The following is a 22,401-nucleotide window of genomic DNA, read 5'->3' as shown; positions in this document are numbered from 1 at the left end:
CAGTAAGTGAAATGACACCCTTTTTCCTCTGATATATATATATATAATTTAACACAGAGAGTGTGTAAATACTGCCCCAAAGCCCTGCAAAGATTTAAAAACCTTTTTGTGAGGCAGGCTAAAATGTGCAATGCAGGGAAGCGTGGTAGGGTGTGGTTTTTGTCCTAAGCGAAAGCACTTAGCCCAATGCAATCATTTAGACCTGTGTGCCCTGAAACACTGTGCAATGAAGGGAGTGAATTCTTTGGGAAGGTGCTGCCCTGCTTGACTGTCCTACCCATGCTCATGGCCATCCGTCCCCAACCTGCATGCTGTCTCACTGCCACGTGCAGTTATAGGGACCTGGTGCTCAGCTCCCTGCTATGTCCCAGGTACCCCTATGGACAAACCAGTCTTGAACTGGGGCACTTGGGGGAGTGAAGGAGAATGAAAAGCATCCTTGAGAAAGGACAAAGCCTTTAGGTGTTGGCAGTGCCCTGGAGCACAGGCACTCGGTAGTTGAGCTCATCGGGATCAAGCCTGCACAGCGGGGTGCCAACCTGTGTGATCTGCTGACCCTTTCACATCCTCATCTGGATCCTCATTTATGAAAACCCACCAGTAGGTCCCTTTTAGACTATCCTTTGGCATAGAAAGCATGGCCAAAAGCAGCAACCCAGGGTGATGCTCTCATGGGATTGTGCTACATGTTCCAGCTTCACCTCCTTTTTGGCCCTGGCCTCTCAGGTGCCCTAAAGGAGATCAGTGCTTCAGCCACTGTTCCCAGTCCCTGTGGGGCAGGGGCAAGCTGGCAACACTTCTCCACCCCTTGAGGCTGATGGTGTCTCACTCAGATCTCACAAGAAGAAATCAAGTCAGCAAGGGCGAGCTGAAGCATCTGTCCCCTTCAGGTAACAGCTGGGGCCAGCAGGAGCTGTGTTGACCAACAAGGCAAGAGACTGCAGCGTGGGAGGGGTAACCTGTGTGTTCACGTAAAGATGAAACAAAGCATCCCACATCTTTGATATTTCTGGATCTTTGGGAAGAAACCACTGCTCAGTGACACGTTTCTCCCAGTTCCCCTCTGAGAAGGAAAAGGGTGGACAAACCATCTTAATGGAGCGTGGTCATGGATGGTTAAAGCTTGACTGTGGTCTGATACAAATACCGCTGGTAGAGTTATGTAAGAATTAATGATGTAAAACATAAACAGAGTGCTTAATAACTGGAGAAACTGGCTAAAAGTCTGACCATACACGTGTTTAGGTTGTATACAGCCCATGTAAACCATGTAGTAAGTTTGTGTGGAGACCCTGTGCTGGGAGAGCTTGTGCATGTTCCTGTCTTGGAGCTGCTGCTGCACCTACATGCTTGTGTCTCTCAGTAAACTGGCAGCACAGTGAGCATGAGTTGAAAGCTTCAAAGTCTCATCTGGAAATGCTGCATATTGCCTGTTACAGGGAAAGTCGAGCAGGTCAGGAGGAAATCAACACAGGGGAAACTGATGTTACCAAGGAAAGATGAAGCTTGCTTGGGTTTGATGACTTTGTGAACTCTTGCAGTTCCATGACTCAAGTCCGTGGCCTCCTGGGAAGACCCTGCTAGTTGTTAAATACAGGCTTGATCCTTTTTTGGTGACCGCCCCCCTTGGAGGTGCCAGCCAGCACGAGCTAATACTGGGTGCTTACGGCCAACCCTGCTGCCAAACTCCACTCCAGTTCCTTCTCTCAACAGTGGCTGGCAGGAGCTCAGCCTTTTCCTGGTGGCTGAGTATGGAATCGTTTTCTCTAAATAATGCCCCTGATTGTCCCTTCTCCCAGCTAAGAGAAGCTCATGAGTCCACATTTCTAGAGGGTAGTTTTCTCATAAAGCATGTTTCTCCATAAAGCTACACCCAGGGTATGAATAACCAGAATAGGTGCAGGCTGACAGTAATTTCTTTAATTGGCTTAAACTCAGGATAACTTCTTCATCATCATTGCATAGTCGGGGATTAATTTGGACTGTGGTGGGGTCAAGTCCTGGTCTTGGGCCACATCCTGGTCTTGGATCAAGGTCCTGCTGTGCTATAAATATGATACAATCACAAACCAAGAGGCAGTTCCTCACCCTGGGACAGTATGGCCCAAGGGGGTGTGGGAGGTGTCCCCGTGGAAAAGTGGTTAGGAGGTTTTGATCTGAGATACACACAGTGGAGAGTGGAGATGATTTTCCTTTGCAGCTTCATGTTCTTTCTTTTCCCATCAATAACTTGGCACTTAGGATAATTAAAAAAAAACAAACCAAAAAAACACCCTGCATGATTTAGATTCCTAAATCCTGTTTTAGAAGATTGGCTTTCAGTGAGACGCAGGAATTGGGATGCAGGCAAGGCAGTGTTCAGCTGGTACAAGTGCCAAACCTGAATTATGTTGCTTGGAGGCAGACACAATACAGCTGAGCTCATGGCCACACCAGCTCCCTCCAGGATTTCACAATAGCTCTGTGATGAGTGGGTGGGTTTGGACCATTCATCCTAAAATACAGTGATTTCTCACAGCAGGGCTTACTTGAATAGGTTCCTCACTTCCCACCAACACATCCCTACCACCATGTCCTCCAGGGTGGGGACTGATGGCTCAAACATGGTGGAAGCTGTGGACATCCTCATGGCTTATGCCTGTGGTTCATGGTCCCTCACTTGTACCAATGCAACTGTGAACCTCCCCAAGAACCATTTTGGGGTCTGATGCAGATGGTTTCAAGCCAAAGCAGTTCCTCTGATTGAGGTTAGATGCCACGACTAGACGTGTTGTCACAATTGAGGGAGCAGTGTGTCATGGTGAGAGGATTGGCTTTGGAGGGTGAGTGTATTTTAAACCTGTGATGCTACCAAACCAGGGTTGTTCCTCACTCTGCAAGTCCTTAGCACCATCCCACAGGAGCTTGGTCAAGGGATATCCAGGAGACCTCAAGGCTGGAATGTGATGGAGGATGGGGAGACTTGAGATAAAGTGGCCAGCAGCACTTGGTGGTGAATCAGAGGGCTCTATCTGTCATAGGGTGTTAAAACAGCCATGGGAGCTGTTTGTCCTCCATCTCTCTGGTGTAGCTCCCTAGAGCCCATGCCTACATGTACTAAGATTTAAGGGAAGGAGATCCAGGTGGAGCCATCCCTGAGATCTGCTGCTTTTGCTCAGTGTCCTCTCCTTTGCTTTATGAGACTAATTGCGTGCACTCGTAAGGGTCAGGCTGGCTCAGGTGATGCAGAGTGAAATGAAGCTTGGTGACATCATTTCTGTAAAAGAACGATGGCCTGTGCGGTGATCAGACTTCGCTGGGTCTTGAAACCAAGAGGGACCACTTCTGCTTCTGGATTGGATAACCTGGGGCACATCATCTCACTGCTCTGAGCATCCCACTCCCCAGTTTGTCAGCAAGGCGTGTGAAGACTTTCCTGCTTCGGAGCTGAGATCTGCAGATCTCAGGGCTGTCAGGATCCAGGGAGTACTTTTTCTTAGCAGCTCTGCGACCAGACACACAGGCTGCGTCTGAATGCATGGAGATGCTAAAAACCAGATTACGGTGATTCATCTTGGCTCGGTGGAGACCAAAGAAGTCCTGGTCTGAGTAACAGTGAGGATTTCCAAGAGTGCATCCCTGGAGAGCGTAGGCTGGAGAAATGAGAATGGCGGATCTGAGGTGTCTGCACTTCTTCCAGTCTCCTTCCCATCCTTCTCCCTCTCCATTTGCTTTCCAGGCAGGTGCAGTGCTCTCGCAGCATGTTGCGTCTCTCCATGTCTCATTACTTTAAGAGAAACCTCTTTGGTGCCTTTGTACTTTGGATACCCGGAAGATAAAACCGCAGAGGGACCTGTCAAGGCTGTTAAACCTGCAAATTGACCTTTAGATCTTGTTTGCCACTGTCGCCGCTCTTTCTGGTGCCAAAACAAACGGCACGGTGTGGTGCTGAGGTACACAAGCAGAGTCACGAGGACAGTGGGGAGTGTGTTTTTTTGATGCCTCCTTTTACAAGCAAGTCCTGTTTGCTGTGGGTGGAATGCCCAACGCCCTTTGCATGGTGTGGGAGTTGATAACAGAAACAAATGTGTATACATTGAGATACTCAGGGTGGATTAGCAATAGGGATGCCTGACTGAGGCAATACAACCCCCCCCCAAACTGTTTTACAGGATGCAGCTATTACCAACCAAACCTACCCTTTGATGTGTGTGAAGCTGAGCCACTGCGGGTATAATTTTCAGTAGTGCCTGGAACGATAGGCCAAGGGGTGATGGTTTTAAACTAAAGGAGGGGAGATTCAGACTAGATACAAGGAAGAAATTTTCTACAATGAGGGTGGTGAAACACTGGAACAGGTTGCCCAGAGAGCTGGTAGATGCCCCATCCCTGGAAACATTCCAGGTCAGGTTGGACGGGGCTCTGAGCAACCTGATCCAGTTGAAGATGTCCCTGCTCACTGCAGGGGGGTTGGACTAGATGACCTTTAAAGGTCCCTTCCAACCCAAACCATTCTATGATTCTATGATAATCCCTCTGAAAACATGGACGTCTGGTTTTCTAAACTCACCCTATGTCACTTCCCTATGTCACCCTGGTGCAAATTTTTTAATTGCCCTTTTTGCTAAATCGCATCCCGATGCAGGGACCTGCAGCGAGGCAGCGCAGGGACCTTTGTGTCAGCCGTGTCACCATAGCTCGCTGTGTCACCATTGCTCCCTGTGCTTGGACGCCTCTTGCTCTCTTGGCTGTGTGAGTGACATTTAAGACACAGGATCCTTTTGGTTCGCCATCACCCAGGAGAGGGGAAGCGCAGACACGCTAATAGGTTATCTTGCTGATTTTGCAAATCCGAGTGAAAGCATTGTTCCTGAAACAGCCGGGCTCTGCAGTACAATTAGACTAGTCTGCTCCTTGCAAAATCTTGTTAGCAAAAAATGGTCCTGGCATGCAGCAGATGATGTATCTCACATGGTTGTTTTCCCCCTTAGCTTTTTTCCTCCCCACAGCTGGCTTGACATGATCCAGATCCCCAGTGAATCTAAAGCTCAGAGATCTTTATGATAGGAAACATTTATGATAGGACAGCCAATATAAATAAAGCCAATTAGAGGGTGATTTGCTCATTACTACCCTGTGTGGAATTGGACTAGCTGGAGAAGATGAGGGTGATATTTTCTGGTTTAAATGCATTTGGAAGGAAATTGTGCATGTTGGGGGCAAGAGTACCAAAGGGGACAGCGGAGGAAAAGCCCACATGCTCTTCAGTGGGAGGCAAAATTACACCACCAAGTGCAAGATAATTGCACTGATTATGTCTTTTTTTTTTTCTTAATGGACTTCAATAACCCAAAGCCAGAGTGAGTAAACTGGCACAGATCCATTCTGAGCTCCCATAAGCCAGACCTGGTACCTCTGCAATCAGCCTCTCATCCACCAGGACCTTAGAGTCCTCTCCCAGTCCCGGGTCTCATTTCCACCTCTGTCCCTTGCAGAAGGAAGGATGTGGGAAGGAATATATATGACTCACCAGGACTTTGAATCACTAGTTTGGCCTTCCCTGTGTTATCAGGCTATATCTTTCCATGGGACCACCCGTACAGGCTTTCTCCAAGTTGTATTTTGTTGTCTGGTGCTCAGCGGCCATTTCAGCAGCAACATTTAAGGAGGGCACATCAGCTCTGATGGTGTTTAGGATCCTTGGGATCCTCCAAGACAAGTTCTCCTTGGGGATAAAGAGGCATGGATGGCTGTCTTGGCCAAGATAGAGTTAAGAGCGACACATGGAAGCCATAGCTTCCCTGCAGCCATAGCTTTTGGCTGTCCCTCCCTATTCCTTACTGTGTCCATACTAGTAGCAGCCATGACCTGGGCTGTGGTGAGATGAAGGACAGGATGGACTCACTGTTTGCTGAAGTCTTGGGTGCCACGGGGCAGTTTGAGCTGGTTCTGTGGTTCATGTCTGAACCCAAAAGGTCCCCAGGCGGTGTGTGGGTGTGTGCGTTTGTGTGCTCCCCTCTTCTCTCGGGATCATGGTGCTGGGAGGGTGACGTGTTGTTTGCTTTTTGCAGAAGTGCCCGCCTGGGTAAATGTTATTGCTCACCTGGTTTCTGTCTCCTGCACGGGAGGGAGGGGAGGAAACCAAGGTGATGACCTTCTATCAGAGCATCTTTGCTTGTCTCCTCCCCTTGCACATACAAACCCCAGGCCCTGTAATTCAGTCTGGCTGCAGAAATAGCTCTTTGTCTCTTTCAGCTCTGTCTGCAGGAAAAGGGAAACTAAATTCAGTGCTTTTCTTGGCGTTTTTTGACCTAGTTCCTGCTGGTCTCTCTAGTTCATCACCCACCTCTGCGTACGGGCATGAGTGCGCTTTGCACCCTGAAGGTGCTGCATCACCGACGGGGGCCCCATGGTGCTCCGTGCAGTCCTGGGGACATTGCAGCCTTGCTGAAGCAGTGCCTTGGTCGCTTGCTCCGACCTCAGTACAGGCAGAGCACCCCAGGAATGTCATCCCTGCGAAGGCCACGCTGTCTAGATCGGGGCCAAGATGTATAAGTCTAAGGGATTTGGGAAACCTTCTCAGCAGGTTTTGCTGGGGAGACTGACCCACGGATGAGTCTTATCCTAATGGCATCAGCTCCACAGTGTTGGAGCAAGGAGGCAATGCTGCCTTCCCTTGTGCTAGTGCAGCGAAAGGCCATGAAGATCGTTAAGGGACTGGAGCATCTGACATGAGGAGAGGCTGAGAGAGCCGGGACACTTCAGTCTGGAGAAGAGAAGGCTCAGGAGCATCTTATCAATGTGCAAAAATACCCAATGGTAGGGAATGAAGAAGACAGCGTCAGACTTCTCAGTGGTGTCCACTGACAGGACAAGAGACAGTGAGCACAAATTAAAAAACAGGAAATTCCATTTAAACATGAGAAAAAACTTTTTGACTGTGAGGGTGGTCCAAACACTGGCACAGGTTGCTTAGAGAGGTTGTGGAGTCTCAATCCCTGGACGTATTCAAAAATGGACTGGACATGGTCCTGGGCAACCTGCTGTAGCTGGCCCTGCTTTGAGTAGGTGGGATGGACTGGATGATCTCCAGAAGTTCTTTCTAACCACATCGATTTGGTGATTCCATGCTTAGGATCACAGGGAGTCCACTGGGACCAAGCTCAGACCTGTGTCTTGCAGGTCCTACATGGTCCTTCTGCAGGGAAGCACGGCAGCCCCTCTCTGCCCTTCAGGGTGGACTCCTGGGAAGACTCACTGAGCATTTTGGGACTTGCCTGAGTTGTGTGATGTCTCTTTCCAGCCAGGCCTGTATGTTGTGCTGGGCTGATCCTCATGCAAATCATCACTCCTTCTCCAAGGCCTGATGCACCTCCAGACACCAGGCATGCAAGATCCTGGGTCAAGGGAGAGGGTGTCATCCCTTGCCACAGTAGAGAATTGTGGCATTTAGCAATCTTTGTGCTCCTAGGAAACTTCCAATTCAGCTGCAAACTGCCATAGGGTTTTGCATATTATGAGGGAAGGAGGTTAAAAACATCCACGGGCTGCTAAGTTGTAGAGCAAGTGTATGCTTTCAGCCACAACCACGCTGGACCAAAAGCACCTTGAAATACCACATCCAAGTCTGCACCTGAATGGGAAAAGCCTACTGCAGCATCCGAAAAGCTGCCTGAATAAATCCTTCAAGAACGATAAGCCCTTAGGGACCTGTCTGCATTAGTGGGAAGAGAAGCTGAGTCAAATGAGAAGTGTGTTTTGCAGAGGGAGCCTGCCCTGGCATGAGCATTTCCAGCTGTGGCACCTTCGTTGCTGCCGTGGGTCCAAGACAGCAGGGTCTAATGAGCTGCTCATCTGTGCCAAAGCAGGCTGCTCTTTTGATGACTACATAGGGCTTCCCTCTACTAAAATGAGCAACTTAGGGGGGGTTAATTTGCAAATTCTTTCCTGGTGATGGTGAAGTCATGGCTAACTGGCAGCTCTGCTCTTAGGAAAGGTCCCTGAGCATCTGACACCATATACCCTATGCTAATTTCTGCCAAGCAGGCTATGTTTTTCATGTTTTCATGTCCTCCCCTTTCTGCATAATACCAAGTGACTCCTTTTTTGTACACTGCGGATTCACCCAAGAGTAGAAAGGGCAGCTGTAGTCCTCAAATGGGGCAAACATGGTGCCTCTACCCCCCAGAGCAGGATCACTAAGATCTTGTGAGTGCATCCCGTGCTGCTGGGTGCTTCCTTGGTGATACGAAACAGGAGTTAAACCTCACTGCTCCTCTCCCATCCCTCTCTGCACTCAGCGATGCTGAGAAGCGCAAGTGCCTCTTGGCTTTGGTGGCTGTCAGCTTGCCTCCCTCTAGTGCCTATCCCAACCTCCTGCAACGCCAGCAGCTGGGAGGGGATTAATCCTCTCCCTTGGGTTTGATGCCAGTCCAGTTTCTGTCAAGATGGAGCTCAGGTTATTTTTTAGGTTTACAGTGCTGGCTGGGTTAGGTGGGAATAGCAGGAGGTGTGCAGTTCCTGTTCCTCCCCGTGATGGGCACAGGCAACACAAGTCCTCATGTGCAAAGTTTGGGGGGACCATATAATTCTGGGTGCAGCCAGGCTGAAAAACTGGGAGGTATGGGAGAAGAAGGAAAATCTGCTTTTCCCTTTCCCCCTTCAAATTAAATGTAAAAACAAAGGGGAAAAGATTCTTTCAGCTCTTTGTCCCATCCACTCGCAGCCTTTGGCTGGACATGACCTTCCAAACTGGATTAACTGGGAGAAAAGAAAAAGAAAAAAAAAGAAAGCAGTGTTTCACATGAAGCTTGCTTAACACCCTCTTGTTATTTAAGTACTTTCCTGGCCAGGTTCTAAGTGGGAGCAGGAAGAATGGAGGGCAGCCTGGCAGCAGCCAGGCAGAGGGAAGGCAATGTGGCTGGTGCCTAAGTGGTTGAAGATTGAGCATCTTGTCCCCCAACCCCCGCAAGTCCTTCTCCTCAGGGCTGCTCTCCATCCATTCTCTGCCTAGACTGTAGTTGTGCTTGGGATTGCCCTGACCCACATGCAGGACCTTGCACTTGGCCTGGTTGAACTTCATGCGGTTCGCACGGGCCCACCTCTCCAGCCTGTCCAGGTCCCTCTGGACAGCATCCCTTCCCTCCAGCGTGTCAACCCACCACACAGCTTGGTGTCATTAGCAAACTTGCTGAGGGTGCACTCGATCCCACTGTCCACGTCACCAACAAATATGTTAAACAGCAGCGGTCCTAGTACCGACCCCTGAGGAACGCCACTCATCACTGGTCTCCACTTGGACATTGAGCCGTTGACCACAACTCTTTGAGTGTGACCGTCCAGCCAATTCCTTATCCACTGAGTGGTCCATCCGTCAAATCCATGTCTCTCCAATTTAGAGACAAGGATGTCGTGCGGGACAAGTGCAGGTAGATGACATCAGTTGCTATTCCCTTATCCACCAACGCTGTAACCCCATTGTAGAAGGCCACCAAATTTGTCAGGCACGATTCGCCCTTAGTGAAGTCATGTTGGCTGTCACAAATCACCTCCTTATTTTCCATGTGCCTGAGCATTGTTTCCAGGAGGATCTGCTCCATGACCTTGCCAGGCACAGAGGTGAGAATGACCGGCCTGTAGTTCCCCAGGTTTTCCTTTTTTCCCTTCTTAAAAATGGGGGTTATGTTTCCCCTTTTCCAGTCAGTGGGAACTTCAACAGACTGCCATGACTTCTCAGATATGATGGAGAGTGACTTAGCAACTTCATCTGCCAGTTCTCTCAGGACCTGCAAATGCATCTCATCAGGTCCTACAGACTTGTGCACCTTCAGGTTCCTTCAGTGGTCTCGAACCTGATCTTCTCCTTCAGTGGCTGGCTCTCCATTCTCCCGGTCCCTGCCTTTGCCTTCTGTGACTTGGGCAGTGTGGCTAGAGCCCTTGCCAGTAAAGACTGAGGCAAAAAAGTCATTGAATACCTCAGCCTTCTCAATATGATCGGTAACCAGGTCTCCCGTTTCCTCCCGGAGGGTCCCCACATTTTACCTAGGCTTCCATTTATCGCTAATGCTGGAACAGAATAGAGAGTAGGTCTGGTGTCACTTCAGCAGTGATGCTGCCAATGTCTTGTTGAGATCAGAAGGCAGGACAGGGTCTTCCTGCCACTGGTGTGATGAGTGAGGCCAGCAAGAGCTGCAGGTGAGATTTAAATGAAGCCTGAGGAAGAGAGAAAGAGATTTTCCTTTGCCAGAAAACCTTACTCCTGATTTCCCTGTCTCCTCCCTTACCCAGTGTATCTGTTTTTCTCCTGTCCCACAGGAAATCTGCGATGATCCACATCTCTTTGTGGATGGGATCAGCTCCCATGACTTACATCAGGGCCAGGTTGGAAACTGCTGGTTCGTGGCTGCCTGCTCCTCCCTGGCGTCCCGGGAGTCTTTGTGGCAGAAGGTAAGTGGTTCCCCATGCCAGGGGAAAGCCTGTCTTCAGCACCTTGGCTTTGCATTGTGTTTGTCCAGCTCAAAAACTGGTTCTTCAGGGATGCGTCAGGTGCTGAAAAACTGTTCACGTGCAAAAACCTCCCACGAAGGACTGTCTTTCAAGGGGAAGTCAGTCATCATGACTGCAGTCACGTCACACTCAAGCTAAACCCTTGGCCAGTTTCTCCTTAACCAAGCAAATCAAGTCCCGTCCTGTCCTCCAGATCCCAAATCTGACCCTCCCACTCCAAAATAATCTAAAAAACAACAAGATGGTTGGACTTGATGATCTTAGAGGTCTTTTCCAACCTTAAAGATTCTATGATTCTATGATAAGAACAAAAAAATTCGGGATGCTCAGCTGCAGCGTTTGGTCCCATTTCCCTAGTTTCCATGGTGTTACCTCTCTTTGGCTGCTTAGTGTGTGCCCACCTTGGCAATGAGACACCTTGCACTGGGGCAGGTAGGGTGATCTGAGGGTATTAGTACATCTCCCAAGCCACTGTTTCCCCAAAACATGCATTCCTGGCATGTTTTATGGCTTGATTGCACCATGTAGCAGTGCTCCTTCGAGTGTGGAGTCCAAAGGGACTGTGTTGCGGGCCAGAAAGCCATGAAGGGGCTGCACCAGAGCAAGGGGTGGCAGACCAGGGGACCAACCACATAGGTACAGGGGGGTAAGAAGGTCCTCAACACCACATCCTTGGACAGTCTGTGCCCATCTCTGCCATGTCCTCAGCTGCAGAAGAAGTCAAGCCTGTGAAAGCCAAGACAAACATGGGCTTCAGTCCCTGGTACAGGCATGTCTCATCATAGGACAAGAGACCAGCAAGTTGCAAGCACCTTTTCCTAGATTTTACTGCAAAAGGCAGCCACCAAAATCCTACAGTGTGTGCAGACAGCATCACCTGCTTCACCCACAGCCTTCTACTGCAACAGACTCACAGGATCTGAATATTACCTCCACCTTACTCCTTTGCATCAACTCTGTGTGCTGTTGTACTCCCAGTCTCTGCTGCACATGGGTTTTGTGATCATGAACGCCAAGCTCAGCCTTGGGAATTTGTATTTGTTGCAGCATCCCCATTTTTTGTTAAAATCAAGTCTTGTCTTTATGTGGGAACAGGATAGCTCTTGTAGGCTTCTGGATAAGCAGTAAGGTTTCCTCCCATCATGGCTGTGGTGACTGTTGTGGCTTTCATTACAGGTGTGGTGCAAGGGGTTGTTTAGTTTCTTCCTCTCCCAAGGGAGAGTGGGTGAGTTGTCTTCCCTCCTCACCATTCACTTCCAGCCCTGCCCTGGGAAATGCCTAGCGAACAGAAGCCAGGTCCCTTTGGACACCTCATTATTTCAGTTTGCCAACGGCATTGCTTTTCCTCCCTTGGCAATTTGGCTGTGGGTGTTTGTGACTTCTCATTTTCCATGCCTTTAACTCTCAGAGGCTCTTCTTCACCTGCCTCCTCTTTCTTTCAGAAAAGGTTTGTTTTCTGGCTAAAGCAAAAGCTGCAGCCCTCTCCCCAAGCCTTGTCTCCCAGTTGCTTGCTGTGGTGTTCGCTACAGGGCTTTGGTCAGACGTGCTTCAGCACACCCCTGCTTTTGGAGACCTCTGAATTAGATGGGACCTTTGCTTACCCTTTGCAAGGTGCTTTGAGGGCTTATGAATTGCAAGGAGCAAGCGTGGCTATAAACTGCAGCAACAACTTTTAAAGCAAAATGGGAGATGTCCAGTGTACAGATTAACCCCTTGGTCCAAAGAGACACCAGCTCCACTGGATGTGCTGGGATTAGAGCATGGTCCTTGCCAAAGATCTCGAAGCCCTTTGTTGGCCCAGAAATAATGGACCTGTTGGTCCTTGGTACAGTCGCACGTGCAATGTGATAGCATTGCTGGAGGTACCTGTTGCTTGCTCCTTGGACCTTGGGCATCTCCACACATAGGACCTGTAGGGCAAACCTCTACTCCTCTCTGATGTAAGCAACACTTGAGAGGACAGACAAGGCAGCAAAACACTAGGTTTTTAAACCTAGTTTAAAACCTAGGGGTTTTGTCATTATACACCAAAACATCTCTGATTCAAGGTCCAGCTGAAAGATGCTGATGCAGGTTTTATTATCACTGAAATGTCAGTACAGGGATCTTGGCCCAGGTCTCCCATTGCTGCTAGGAAATGTAATCCTGATTTACACCAGGATGTAACTTAGGCTCTGTGTGTCCCTTGCTCCACTTCACACAGCGAAACTGTCTCTCTCAAGTGTGGGGAGGGGGAATGCCTTCTAAGGAATAGGACGGGCCAGCACATCCCTGCGTATCCCAATAGATGATTTTATTCACATGCTTTCTTCCACCTCACCCCAAGGCTCCTTCCATGTCCCTACTTCCCATTAAGCCTGTGTTGTTTGAGAGACTGAGTGGGACTAGGGTACTGGAATTTAATTTAGAGCTGTTTTCTAAATTCCTGAGTCTTGGCTGACCCTACATGGGTTTAAGTGTGATCTGGCTCTGTGGCACCCTTTCTGTGACTCTTCAAAGGTGTCTAGCTCTTATGAAAAGAAATTAAGACCTTGAAATGAGGAGGATTAAAATCATTTCCAGCAACACTTTGTCCTAAAGGATTGTCTGGATCCGTACCTGTGCTTCCACAGGTTGCATTGGTATTGCTCAACAAACAAGGGACAGGAGCCAGGCTTTGAACCAAGTGGTTCAGACAACCCTGCATCTCCACCACCTAGCCTGGTCTCCTTCCCCCTCAGCTGCTTCCAGGGCGCAGGGCAGTCTTGGATGGGATGCCATGAGCAGCTGGCTCTGAGGGCACTGACCTCCCAAAGCCCATTTTGCATAGGTCTTCTACAACCTGTGGTTAGTTATTGCTCTCTGAGGAGACTCTGAAGGCTGATCTTGTAACTCAGCAGGGCAGGGAAGAAACCTCATGTGGTGCCTGGGGGCTGGGCCCTCCCTGCAGTCTGTTCATCATCAGGTGCAAGGTCATTGCTCCTTCTACTGCCACCACATATGGGGTAAAAGAAACAAGGCAGTCCAAGCAAGGACCATATGACATTTTCACATGTAGCTCAGCTCAAAAAGGTCTCCAGGGTTACCTGAAGACATTTTTAACTTTTAAAACCCAAGGGTTGGATCAACAGTTGTTGCTAAATGTGTTTTAAAGCTAGTAAACAAGCAAGGCAAGAGCTCAGAGAGTAGCCAGAAGGGTCAGGTTTCCTCAGACCTCTCTTTTGTCCCTTCAAATGGGGCCATGTAGTTCTTAGATTTCTTGACTCTGCCCTCAGGGTCTTTAGGAGTAACAGCAGACTCGTGACTGCAGGACAATTCCCATGAAAATGACCCACCTTGGGCCCTTGGTGTCTGTGGCTTGTCTGGCCAGTGCCAGCTTTTGTTGGTCTTTTCTGGGACTTCTTCTCGAAGCCAGTGATAGCCTCCAGGGATGATACTGTGTGGTTGTGAGTCAAGCGTGACACAGTCCAGGTGCTGACACAGCCTTTTGTAAAAATATTTTAGAAAAACTGTTTCCTGACATTCATATAACACAGTTTGAGCTCCCAAAGTGCCCTGCAAACATGGCATGTGGCAGAAGCCAACCTGAGTCACAGATAGGATGGAGACAACCCAAACAGCTTGACTCCACACAATGTCTAAAGCTTTGTGCTGAAACTCCTGCACTCTCCAAGTGTCCAAACCAGTGACTATATCCCAAAGATACCACAGCACACTTGCAGGAGCCAGGCCTTTTCCATGGTGCACCTAGAACTGTGTCTGTGGTTTAGCCATTGTTTGATGGGACCGCTTGGCAGAGGGGAACATGGCTTGGCATGGCACCTCTCTTCAGGATCCACAGCCTCATGGAGCCACCCAGCACCCTGCAAAGAGAAACATGTTGACCACTATCCCCCTTTATCCCATCCACTGTCTGGACAACCCACCAACATAGCACTAGTGCTCTGGATTTAACCATGCCCAGCTATTGCTGAGGAATGAGTGGTTCAAGGTTGGGCACGATGGTCTTACTGGTGCTCATGTGGACTCAGACGATCCCTACATTGCCTGGAAAGAGGTTGTTTAGGTTGCTTGCATCTTGGGCCTGCTTCTCCACGTGGCCCAAAGAGACAAGCATTAAGGCACAGACTATGGCTGAGTTCCCCTTTCCCAGGCACACTTTGGTGAAGCCCACACATGAGCACCCTCTCCAACTTTGTGCCAGTCTGTTTGAGGGCAGGCAGACCCACACTGAGCTGCTGGGGCCCACCTGCTGCTGCAGGAGCAGTGTGGGGCCCGAATCCTGCCAGCTGTGCTATCCAGAAAAGGACACAGGGTCCTGACGGACGAACTGACTATGAGTCAAACATGTACCCTTGCAGGGATTGGGGCCTAACTATCATCAGAAGTGCAGCCAGCAGGGCAAGGGACATTATTCTTTCCCTCTGTCTGGCATTTGTTAATCCCCATCTGGGAACTGTTTTGGGGTCCCCAGAAGAAGACGGTGGCAGACTGAAGTGAGCTTGATGGAGGCTACCAAGATGGTCTGGAGGACAAGACATATGAGGAAGGGCTGAGAGAAGTAGGTTTGTGCATCCAGGAGGAGGGAAGGTGAAGGGGGAGATTATCGCTGTCTGCAACTACTTAATGGGAGCGTACGGACAACACGGAGCCAGACTCTTGCTGGGGATGTAGAGTCACAGGACAAAAGACAACAGTACAAGCTGCAGCTTATCTTCAGCATGAGCATGGTCAGACACTGGAACAGGGGCCCAGAGAGGCTGTGGGATCTCCATCCATGGAGATACTCAAAGATGGACTGGACAAAGTGCCGAGCAACCTGATTTAACCTTGGACAAAATCCTGCTTTGAGCAGTGGGCTGGACCAGACCCCTCCAGAGTCTTCTTCCAACCTGAATTATCCCATGAACCTACACTTGGAGAAAGCCACTGCCACCCAGACCTGTCGGCTGTCATCCCTGCCTGCACCAGCCGCGGTTGTCAAGGAGGTTGCCAGGGAGGCTGACATCAGACATCCCTTCCCTATAGATTATTGTGCACAGTAGCACCATCAGTTCCTAATCTGCAAACGAGGCGGGAGGGCACCCAGAGGAAGCCCCTGAGGGTGTTTTGCGTCACTGGCCCGGGTTGCCTAGCACTGCTGGGACCGTAGAGAGGGGGCACCAGCTCCGGGGGCTTGGTGGTTTTTTCCCCCTGCGTGTCCTGTTTGAGAGCTAAACGTTGCTGAGGACATAGCAGAAGAGCAGCCGAAGTGATGGCAGCCGAGGCAGGGATGCTCGAGCTGCCCTTCGTCCGCGATGACCAGCTCACCCGGTGCATGCGGCTGCGATTCCAGAGCCTGCAGCAAAAAAACGCGAGGCCCCAGGATGGCGAGAAGCTGCTGCATCCCAACGAGCACGTCTACCGAGTGGATTTCATCCGGCAGCACAACCTGCGCTTCCTCCGCTGGGACATCCAGCTGGAGAGACCTGGAAAGGTCATGGTGACCGGCACCTCCCAGCACTGGACTCCTGATCTCACCCACCTTATGAACCGGCAGCTGCTGGAGCCAGTCGGCATTTTCTGGAAGAAGCCAGGAGCCAAGGAGGTGGAGTGCAATGAGGCAGATGCCCAGGAATTTGGGGAGCGGATAGCAGAGTTAGCTCAGATCCGGAAGGTGATGTATTTCCTCCTCACTTTCACCGACGGCCTTGAACCAGCTCAGCTGAAGGGCTCCGTTGTTTTTAAAGCCTGATTCCCTCTTGCTCAGCCTTCTTGCTCCAGCTATGCTTTTGTCTTCATTTTTCTTTCTCTCAGGTCAGTTCTTGGTTGTTTTTATGTGGTTCTTCATTGAGGGACAGCATTATGAAAAAGTGGAGGGCAGCTCGGCGCTTCTGGAGCCCTTACCCCTGCAAAACATTCCCCGTATGTGCTGTCCTCTGTCTGAATGATGGGGAGGAGGGAGGATGGGCCATGAGCTTGCTGCTGTATTTGCCTAGAGTATCAGACTGCATGCTTGTGAATTCAGCAGGGAATCACCAGGTCTGACTGGCACAGGGCTTGGAAATATGAGGCTGCCCTAAACCCTCCAACTGTGGCAACTGGACACCAAAAGCCTAATGGAAAAATAAGAAATTGCCATACTAGAAACAGGAGAGACCACCTGGAGAGAGCCTTGGCTTCCAGCTTCCATCCTAGCCATTAAAAAAGGAGGGCTTGTTTGCAATGGAGTGCTTCTCCTTGCAAGGATGCTGAGTGCTTGCAGGCTGCAGTGACTCCTGCTGTGACTGTGGCTGCTCGGTGTCTCTGAAGACCAGCCCCATGGAGGATCACCTTGCCGTGAAGCTGAACTACATTTGGACATGCTGTATTCTACAGGTTGCAAACCCACCAGACAAACCAGTGCAGGAAGGTTGGACCACCCTTTTCCTGATAGCCATCACTGTTTCTTGCTGGGAGTCAATGTGGGGAAGTGGTCTCCAGCACGTTGCTCACCTTGTGCTGCCTGGAGAATGTTGATCCTGAAATTGGTTGGAGCAGGCACATATGTGTGTGCAGAGCCCAGCAAGTGAGCCAGCAGCTCAGAGCAGACTGTAGGTCTGAGCCAGCAGTGAGGACCCTGCAGCAAAAACAATTTGTGCATCCTTGTGGCCTTAAAGCACCTGTGAATATATTTATTCTGAAGCACGTATAGAGAGTTATGAGGCTGGAGAGCACTTTGCAAACTACAGAGCAAGAACCTGCTGCTGCTGTCCCCAAAAAGCAGTATCTCCTAGCCTCCCCAAATGCTGAGGCAGGGTGGCCGTGGGAGCAGAGAGGAGAGACAGAGCCTTTGCAAGTTTAGGAGCAGGAGGGTGTTTTGTGTCTGGCTTGCCCCATCACTGTGAATAAACTGCTAACTTTGGATGTTCCCTTTCCCTCCACCAAAAAGCGGAGGGTACTTTGGTGAAGTTTCTTGAGACCCACAGAAAGAAATGTCCTTTGAAAGAGTCAAGCATTATTACAACTGGTCCTTTGCTAAGATTGCACACAAATGTGGGTGAGCGCTCCTCAAGGTATGGACTGAAATTTTCCTGAGATGTGTAAGGAGAGGGCAGTGATGGGAAAGCCAGGACAAGGTGGCTTTGTACCCATGGCCTGCTGACTTGTACAAACCATCCCAAAAACAGTCCAACCTCTTCTTCAAAGCCTCCAGAGACGCAGACTACATGTCCTCCCCAGACCAATAATAGTGTATAAAATAATTTGCACAAGCTATGCCAGGCAGAGAGGAGAAGGAAGGCAGGAAGATCAGCTGCTGGCTGGAGAGATGGTGGGAGCTTTGAGTCTTGCCCACAAGCAAAGCTCAGCAAACACTGAACCATATAGCTATGCCATGGGCAGTGCTGGAGAAGTTGATGTCTTTGTTTAGACCCCAAGAAGTTCTGCACTCCTTGAAGAGACATAAAAGTGGATCCATCCCTGTTTGGCCATAGCATGGACCCACTGTGGGCCAAACCCAGTTCTAGGATGTCGGCAGATTTTCCCATAAGAGATGCCTCCTTGTACATCCCGGAGCAGAGCTCCTGACTACAAACCACATTAGACCAAATAACAGGAACCACTGCCAACTTCCAAAGGGGATTTTGCATGCCAGGTCTTGCAATATGCCATTGCTATGTTGCTGGTTGCTGGGGTAGAGTTCCTGCTGCAGATACCTCGCTGGGTATTGATGTAACACAGTAAATAAAAGCCTAGTCAACAGGGTTCCCCTTAAGGACTGAGGATGTGTGTGTCTTCTTCTTGCCCTTTTTGGAAGCTGCCCCAGTCCTGCATGCAATAAAGCAGCACCCACCAATTTTCAAGTCACTGTTGGTATTTTTGAGCACCTTTTTCTCCTGTAAAAAAAGTAAAACGAACATTTACCATGCGTGAAAGGTTCAATGGAGCATTTAGCTTTTTGTGTGATTTGGGGAGGGGTTTGAAGCTGGGCAGTGGAGGGGGAATGATCCTGGGGTAGATACGCAAGTGGATCCTCATTTCCATCAGAGCTGGGGTGGGACGTGAGTGGGGCAGCGTGATTTTTCTCTGCTGCAGGGGAAATGCGTGAACCACTTTATGCCAGTCAGTGAAACTCTCCTTACACAGTTTCAGCATCTCATAAAGGCTTTCAGATACACCACTCTGTCCCATCTCCCAAGGGAATTTCATCCTGGTTTGTACCATGGTTCAGCAGATTGGCACAGCTGGGTCCTTTCCTCTGCTTCCCTAGCTGGCATATTCCCAGCAGAAGAGCCCTTGCTTGGAGGAATCAGCATCTCTACCAACCCCTCCTTCTAATCGGGACGTTTCTCCAGTGTCACAGGTGCTTTTTCTCTTAATTAGCCACCCCTAAGAAAAATGAGAAAAACCTTGGAACCAGCTTAGTGAAATGAAACTACTATTTCTGGGCTCCCTATTTACCTTTCACTGTAAATTTGTCCCACAAAAGGGTGTTACAGCTCCAGATTTTGGGACCGCCTAAGCATAAAAAAGCACAGTTGTGTGAATGTGGAGATCTGGTCTCCATTGCCTCAGCATCACACAACCAATTTGAGTCCAGGACTCAGTGGGATCCTGGGATGGGTTGTCCATGGCATGCTCTCCAGTACCTATTGAGGAGGGATGGAGATATCTGGGGAGGTTTCCTGGGAGTGGATGGGAGCCAAGGACCTCAGTCATATGATGATCTCCTGGAGAGACCTGGGCTCCAGCTACTGCTGGGGTTTGTAGATGTGTCCCAGGTTAATCCGTTAGGTAATACGCAGCATCAGGTCAGAGGCAGGGGTGGTGCTGTATGCCTTGAAGTGTGGTATCCCAATACATCAGAGCTGCTGCCTCTCCTCTACAGACACCTTGGCCTGGGGGTGACGTAACTTGAGGGATCCTTGGCCTGGGTGAGATGCTGTGCTCCGGGAGGAGCTGAGGGGAGGAACCCAGTGTTTGAGATCACGCCTTGCTCTTTGGCAGGTTGAGGACAGTTTGGGCTCTGGAGATCAGGCTCCTCTCATTTCCCCTTAGGTCAGTGTAGAAACACAACCAGTCCTTGCTCCTGGATCCTGCTCTGCATGAAGGCTGACCACTTTTGCTGCCTTCAGTGGCAGAGGGTGTTTTCAGCACTGTCCCCAAATGAAGGGATGGAGAAGGATAATGGGGTATCGACATCTCCTGCCACCACTGGCAGCAATGACAAGTCTCGGAACCAGCCAGCTGGAAGCTGTTGCTACCAGCTCTGGCTGACAGGCTGCCTCTAATCTATGCCATAATCATTTCTAAGCCCACATTAATAGTGAGTTGATTAACACAATGGTCCTCTATGACAATTCATTAGGATGAGCTCCAGTCAGGAGGGAATCGATGGGGATTGATGGAGGGCTGTCTGACCTTTCCTGGCACTGTCCCAGAGGGAGTCTGGGGCATTGTCGTTAGCACTCCTGGAAAACGTCAAAGCCTCCAAAAGTGGCTCTTTTTCATGGCTCTGTCTGCTCTACTTCTATTGATCCAGACAACTCAAGAGAGCCAGTGAGCTCGCAGGGCTGATGGCATCATTAATATTTCAATGTAGGAGCAGTAAAAGCCCTGGGTCAGATTGTTGCTGGCAGCTAAGGAGTTGGGGAGGTCTCCAGAGAGAGGGCTCTCTGCAGGGTTACAGCTTCGTGACGACAGCCGAAAAAAAGCAGAAGGCTCCGACAGCTGGACAAGGGTCAAGGTACAGTGCAGGGGGGTCTCACCATGGCCTGGGACTTCCTGAAGAACCTCTTTCCATGCCGTGTAGCTGTGTCCTGTCCTGTCCCACGCCAACACTCGCAGCTGTCTCCACAGGACAGTGATTGTTTAGGTGTACGGCAGCATAGTTTTCTCACTGGGCACATTGGGGTTTTTCCTTGCTGGGGCCATGACACTTTGCAAGCAGGTAAGTAAAGAAGCAACGGTATGGACATTACTGCAGCTGAATCAATCAGTACTTGTCAGCTATTAACTGTACCCCGGCCATGAAGTAAAACCATGTGGACTTCACCCTCAACAAAAGCTAAACTGTGGTGGGCATTTCCTTGCTGTGTGCCTTTACGTCCTGGTTCTAAGTAAAATGCCGATCCTGCTAGATGTCGTATCTGTGCATGGCTGTGCCCATTTCTGTCCCAACTATTGGGTGGATTTTCCATCCAAAGCACAGCTGGTGGTGCCCACAGCCGTGAAGGGCTATGGACTTTGGCAGTTACCCTCTGCTTGTGCCTTGTCCCATTGGCAGTGCAGGTGGCAGTGACACCAAACCTGCGCTCCCTCAGCCCTTCAGCTGCTCTAGGGTTTCTTTCACCCCAGATCCTCTTTTCATCCTTTCAGCAAGTCACCTCCCCATGCTTGCTTGGATGAGTATGGTAGCTTGTGGGGATGGACATCTCGCTTCTTCCATTTTCATAGAATCATAGAATCATTTAGGTTGGAAAAGACCATTATGATATGCAGAATGTCTGGTCCCTGTTCATTACCACCAGATGAATACAGCACTTGCTCTTGGGCCAGTCAAATCACACCAGAATCAAGTAAGAGAATCAAAGAAGGTGCCCTCTCTTAGTAGTACCCTACTGACACTAAAATGAACAAAAATGTGGTCATAAAAATAACCAGCCCTGGTGAGACCGAGGACTCTTGTGCTCCAACAGCCTGTCTACAGCAATAGATGGCAGCAGATGTCCAGGGTAGAATTATAAGAAAGAGGACAAGGATCTTTAGCTTCATTTTCCAAGGCACAATGAAGTCTAAGCTATTCCAGTACATGTTAAACTAGTATGTATTGGAGTAACCAGGTCCAAAATCTGGCCCCACCAGGCTGTAAGCAAGTCCATCTCCCTCATATTCTTCTTTGTCTTTGATATTGTCTGTGTTAGTTCCAGGATGAGGGTCAAACTCAGCAAAAAAGGGAATAACATAGGTGCATGTGCCTCCTCTCTTGCAGGTCATCCCAGACTGGAAGGAGCAGGAGTGGAACCCTGAGAAACCTGAGAGCTATGTGGGGATCTTCCACTTCCAGTTCTGGCGTTTTGGTCAGTGGCTAGACGTGGTGATAGATGACCGCCTGCCCACACTCCACAACCAGCTCATCTACTGCCACTCCAACTCCAGGAATGAGTTCTGGTGCGCCTTGGTGGAGAAGGCTTATGCCAAGTAGGTACCCAGGCAGTTACAGAACAAACTGGGACTTGGGCACCCTATTTTTCCACTCTGTTCATTCATCAGTTTGTTTGCACTAGTGGAAACAACAGCTGTCCTGGGGAGGAGTAGGACATATCTCAAACAGACAGAAACCATGAGAAAAAAACAAACCCTTCTCTAGTCTTAATTTACTCTCAAAGCAAAATATCCTCCAACTCCACGTTTCTTTAAGTAACACCTATCCTAAGGATTTCAAGTTCCCTTTACTTTGTCCTATGACAAGAGTGCTGCAAGCAGCATGGGTCTTTTTTTTGCACCCTCGTTTTCTGTCCTCACCCACTGAAAGTTTTATTACAGATCTCTGTTCTCCAGGCTGTCCCAAGAACTGTCCCAGACCCCTTAAAATGTCAGGCTAGTGTTGTGCCATCCCTGTCACCCTCTTTCAGGTTGTCAGGCTGTTATGAGGCCCTGGATGGAGGCAACACAGCTGATGCCCTGGTAGACTTTACTGGTGGGGTCTCTGAACCTATCGACCTGACTGAAGGGGACTACATCACTGATGAAGCCAAGCGAAACCTCCTCTTCGAGCGTGTGTTGAAGGTGCACAACCGAGGAGGCCTCATCAGCTGCTCCATCAAAGTAAGCAACGTTACCTGTATGGTCACGGTGTCGTGGGAATAGGCATTTTAGGATGCAGTTGTCTTACACTGCTGGAGACTTCTAAATTAGATCAGATAAATTATGGCCAAGGGTTCCTACTTCTTCTCATGAATGGCAAAGGGAGTCAAG

General features: G+C 49.6%; 2 protein-coding genes across 2 annotated transcripts in view; both read left to right on the top strand.

Moving 5' to 3' along the window:
- CAPN5 (calpain 5) overlaps positions 1-22,401 on the top strand; it is a 59,451-nt gene that overhangs the window by 25,681 nt on the left and 11,369 nt on the right. The window contains exons 3-5 of the mRNA XM_075742534.1: positions 10,294-10,425; positions 21,416-21,624; positions 22,059-22,251. Of these exons, the coding sequence (XP_075598649.1) occupies positions 10,294-10,425; positions 21,416-21,624; positions 22,059-22,251 (534 nt within the window). The remainder of the gene's footprint in view (positions 1-10,293; positions 10,426-21,415; positions 21,625-22,058; positions 22,252-22,401) is intronic.
- Positions 15,719-16,198, top strand: OMP (olfactory marker protein). Its single transcript, XM_010306934.2, has one exon. The coding sequence runs from the start codon at positions 15,719-15,721 to the stop codon at positions 16,196-16,198; it is 480 nt and encodes a 159-aa protein (XP_010305236.2).

Source organism: Balearica regulorum, chromosome 1, assembly GCF_011004875.1.
Source record: "Balearica regulorum gibbericeps isolate bBalReg1 chromosome 1, bBalReg1.pri, whole genome shotgun sequence".
NCBI classification, from domain to species: Eukaryota; Metazoa; Chordata; class Aves; order Gruiformes; family Gruidae; genus Balearica; species Balearica regulorum.
Note: the sequence above shows the minus strand (reverse complement) of the source record. Positions and strands in the feature narration are given on the sequence as shown.

Bases quoted from the DNA above. Each gene is read 5' to 3' on its own strand.
- OMP (XM_010306934.2), top strand. From the start codon at position 15,719: ATGGCAGCCGAGGCAGGGATGCTCGAGCTGCCCTTCGTCCGCGATGAC.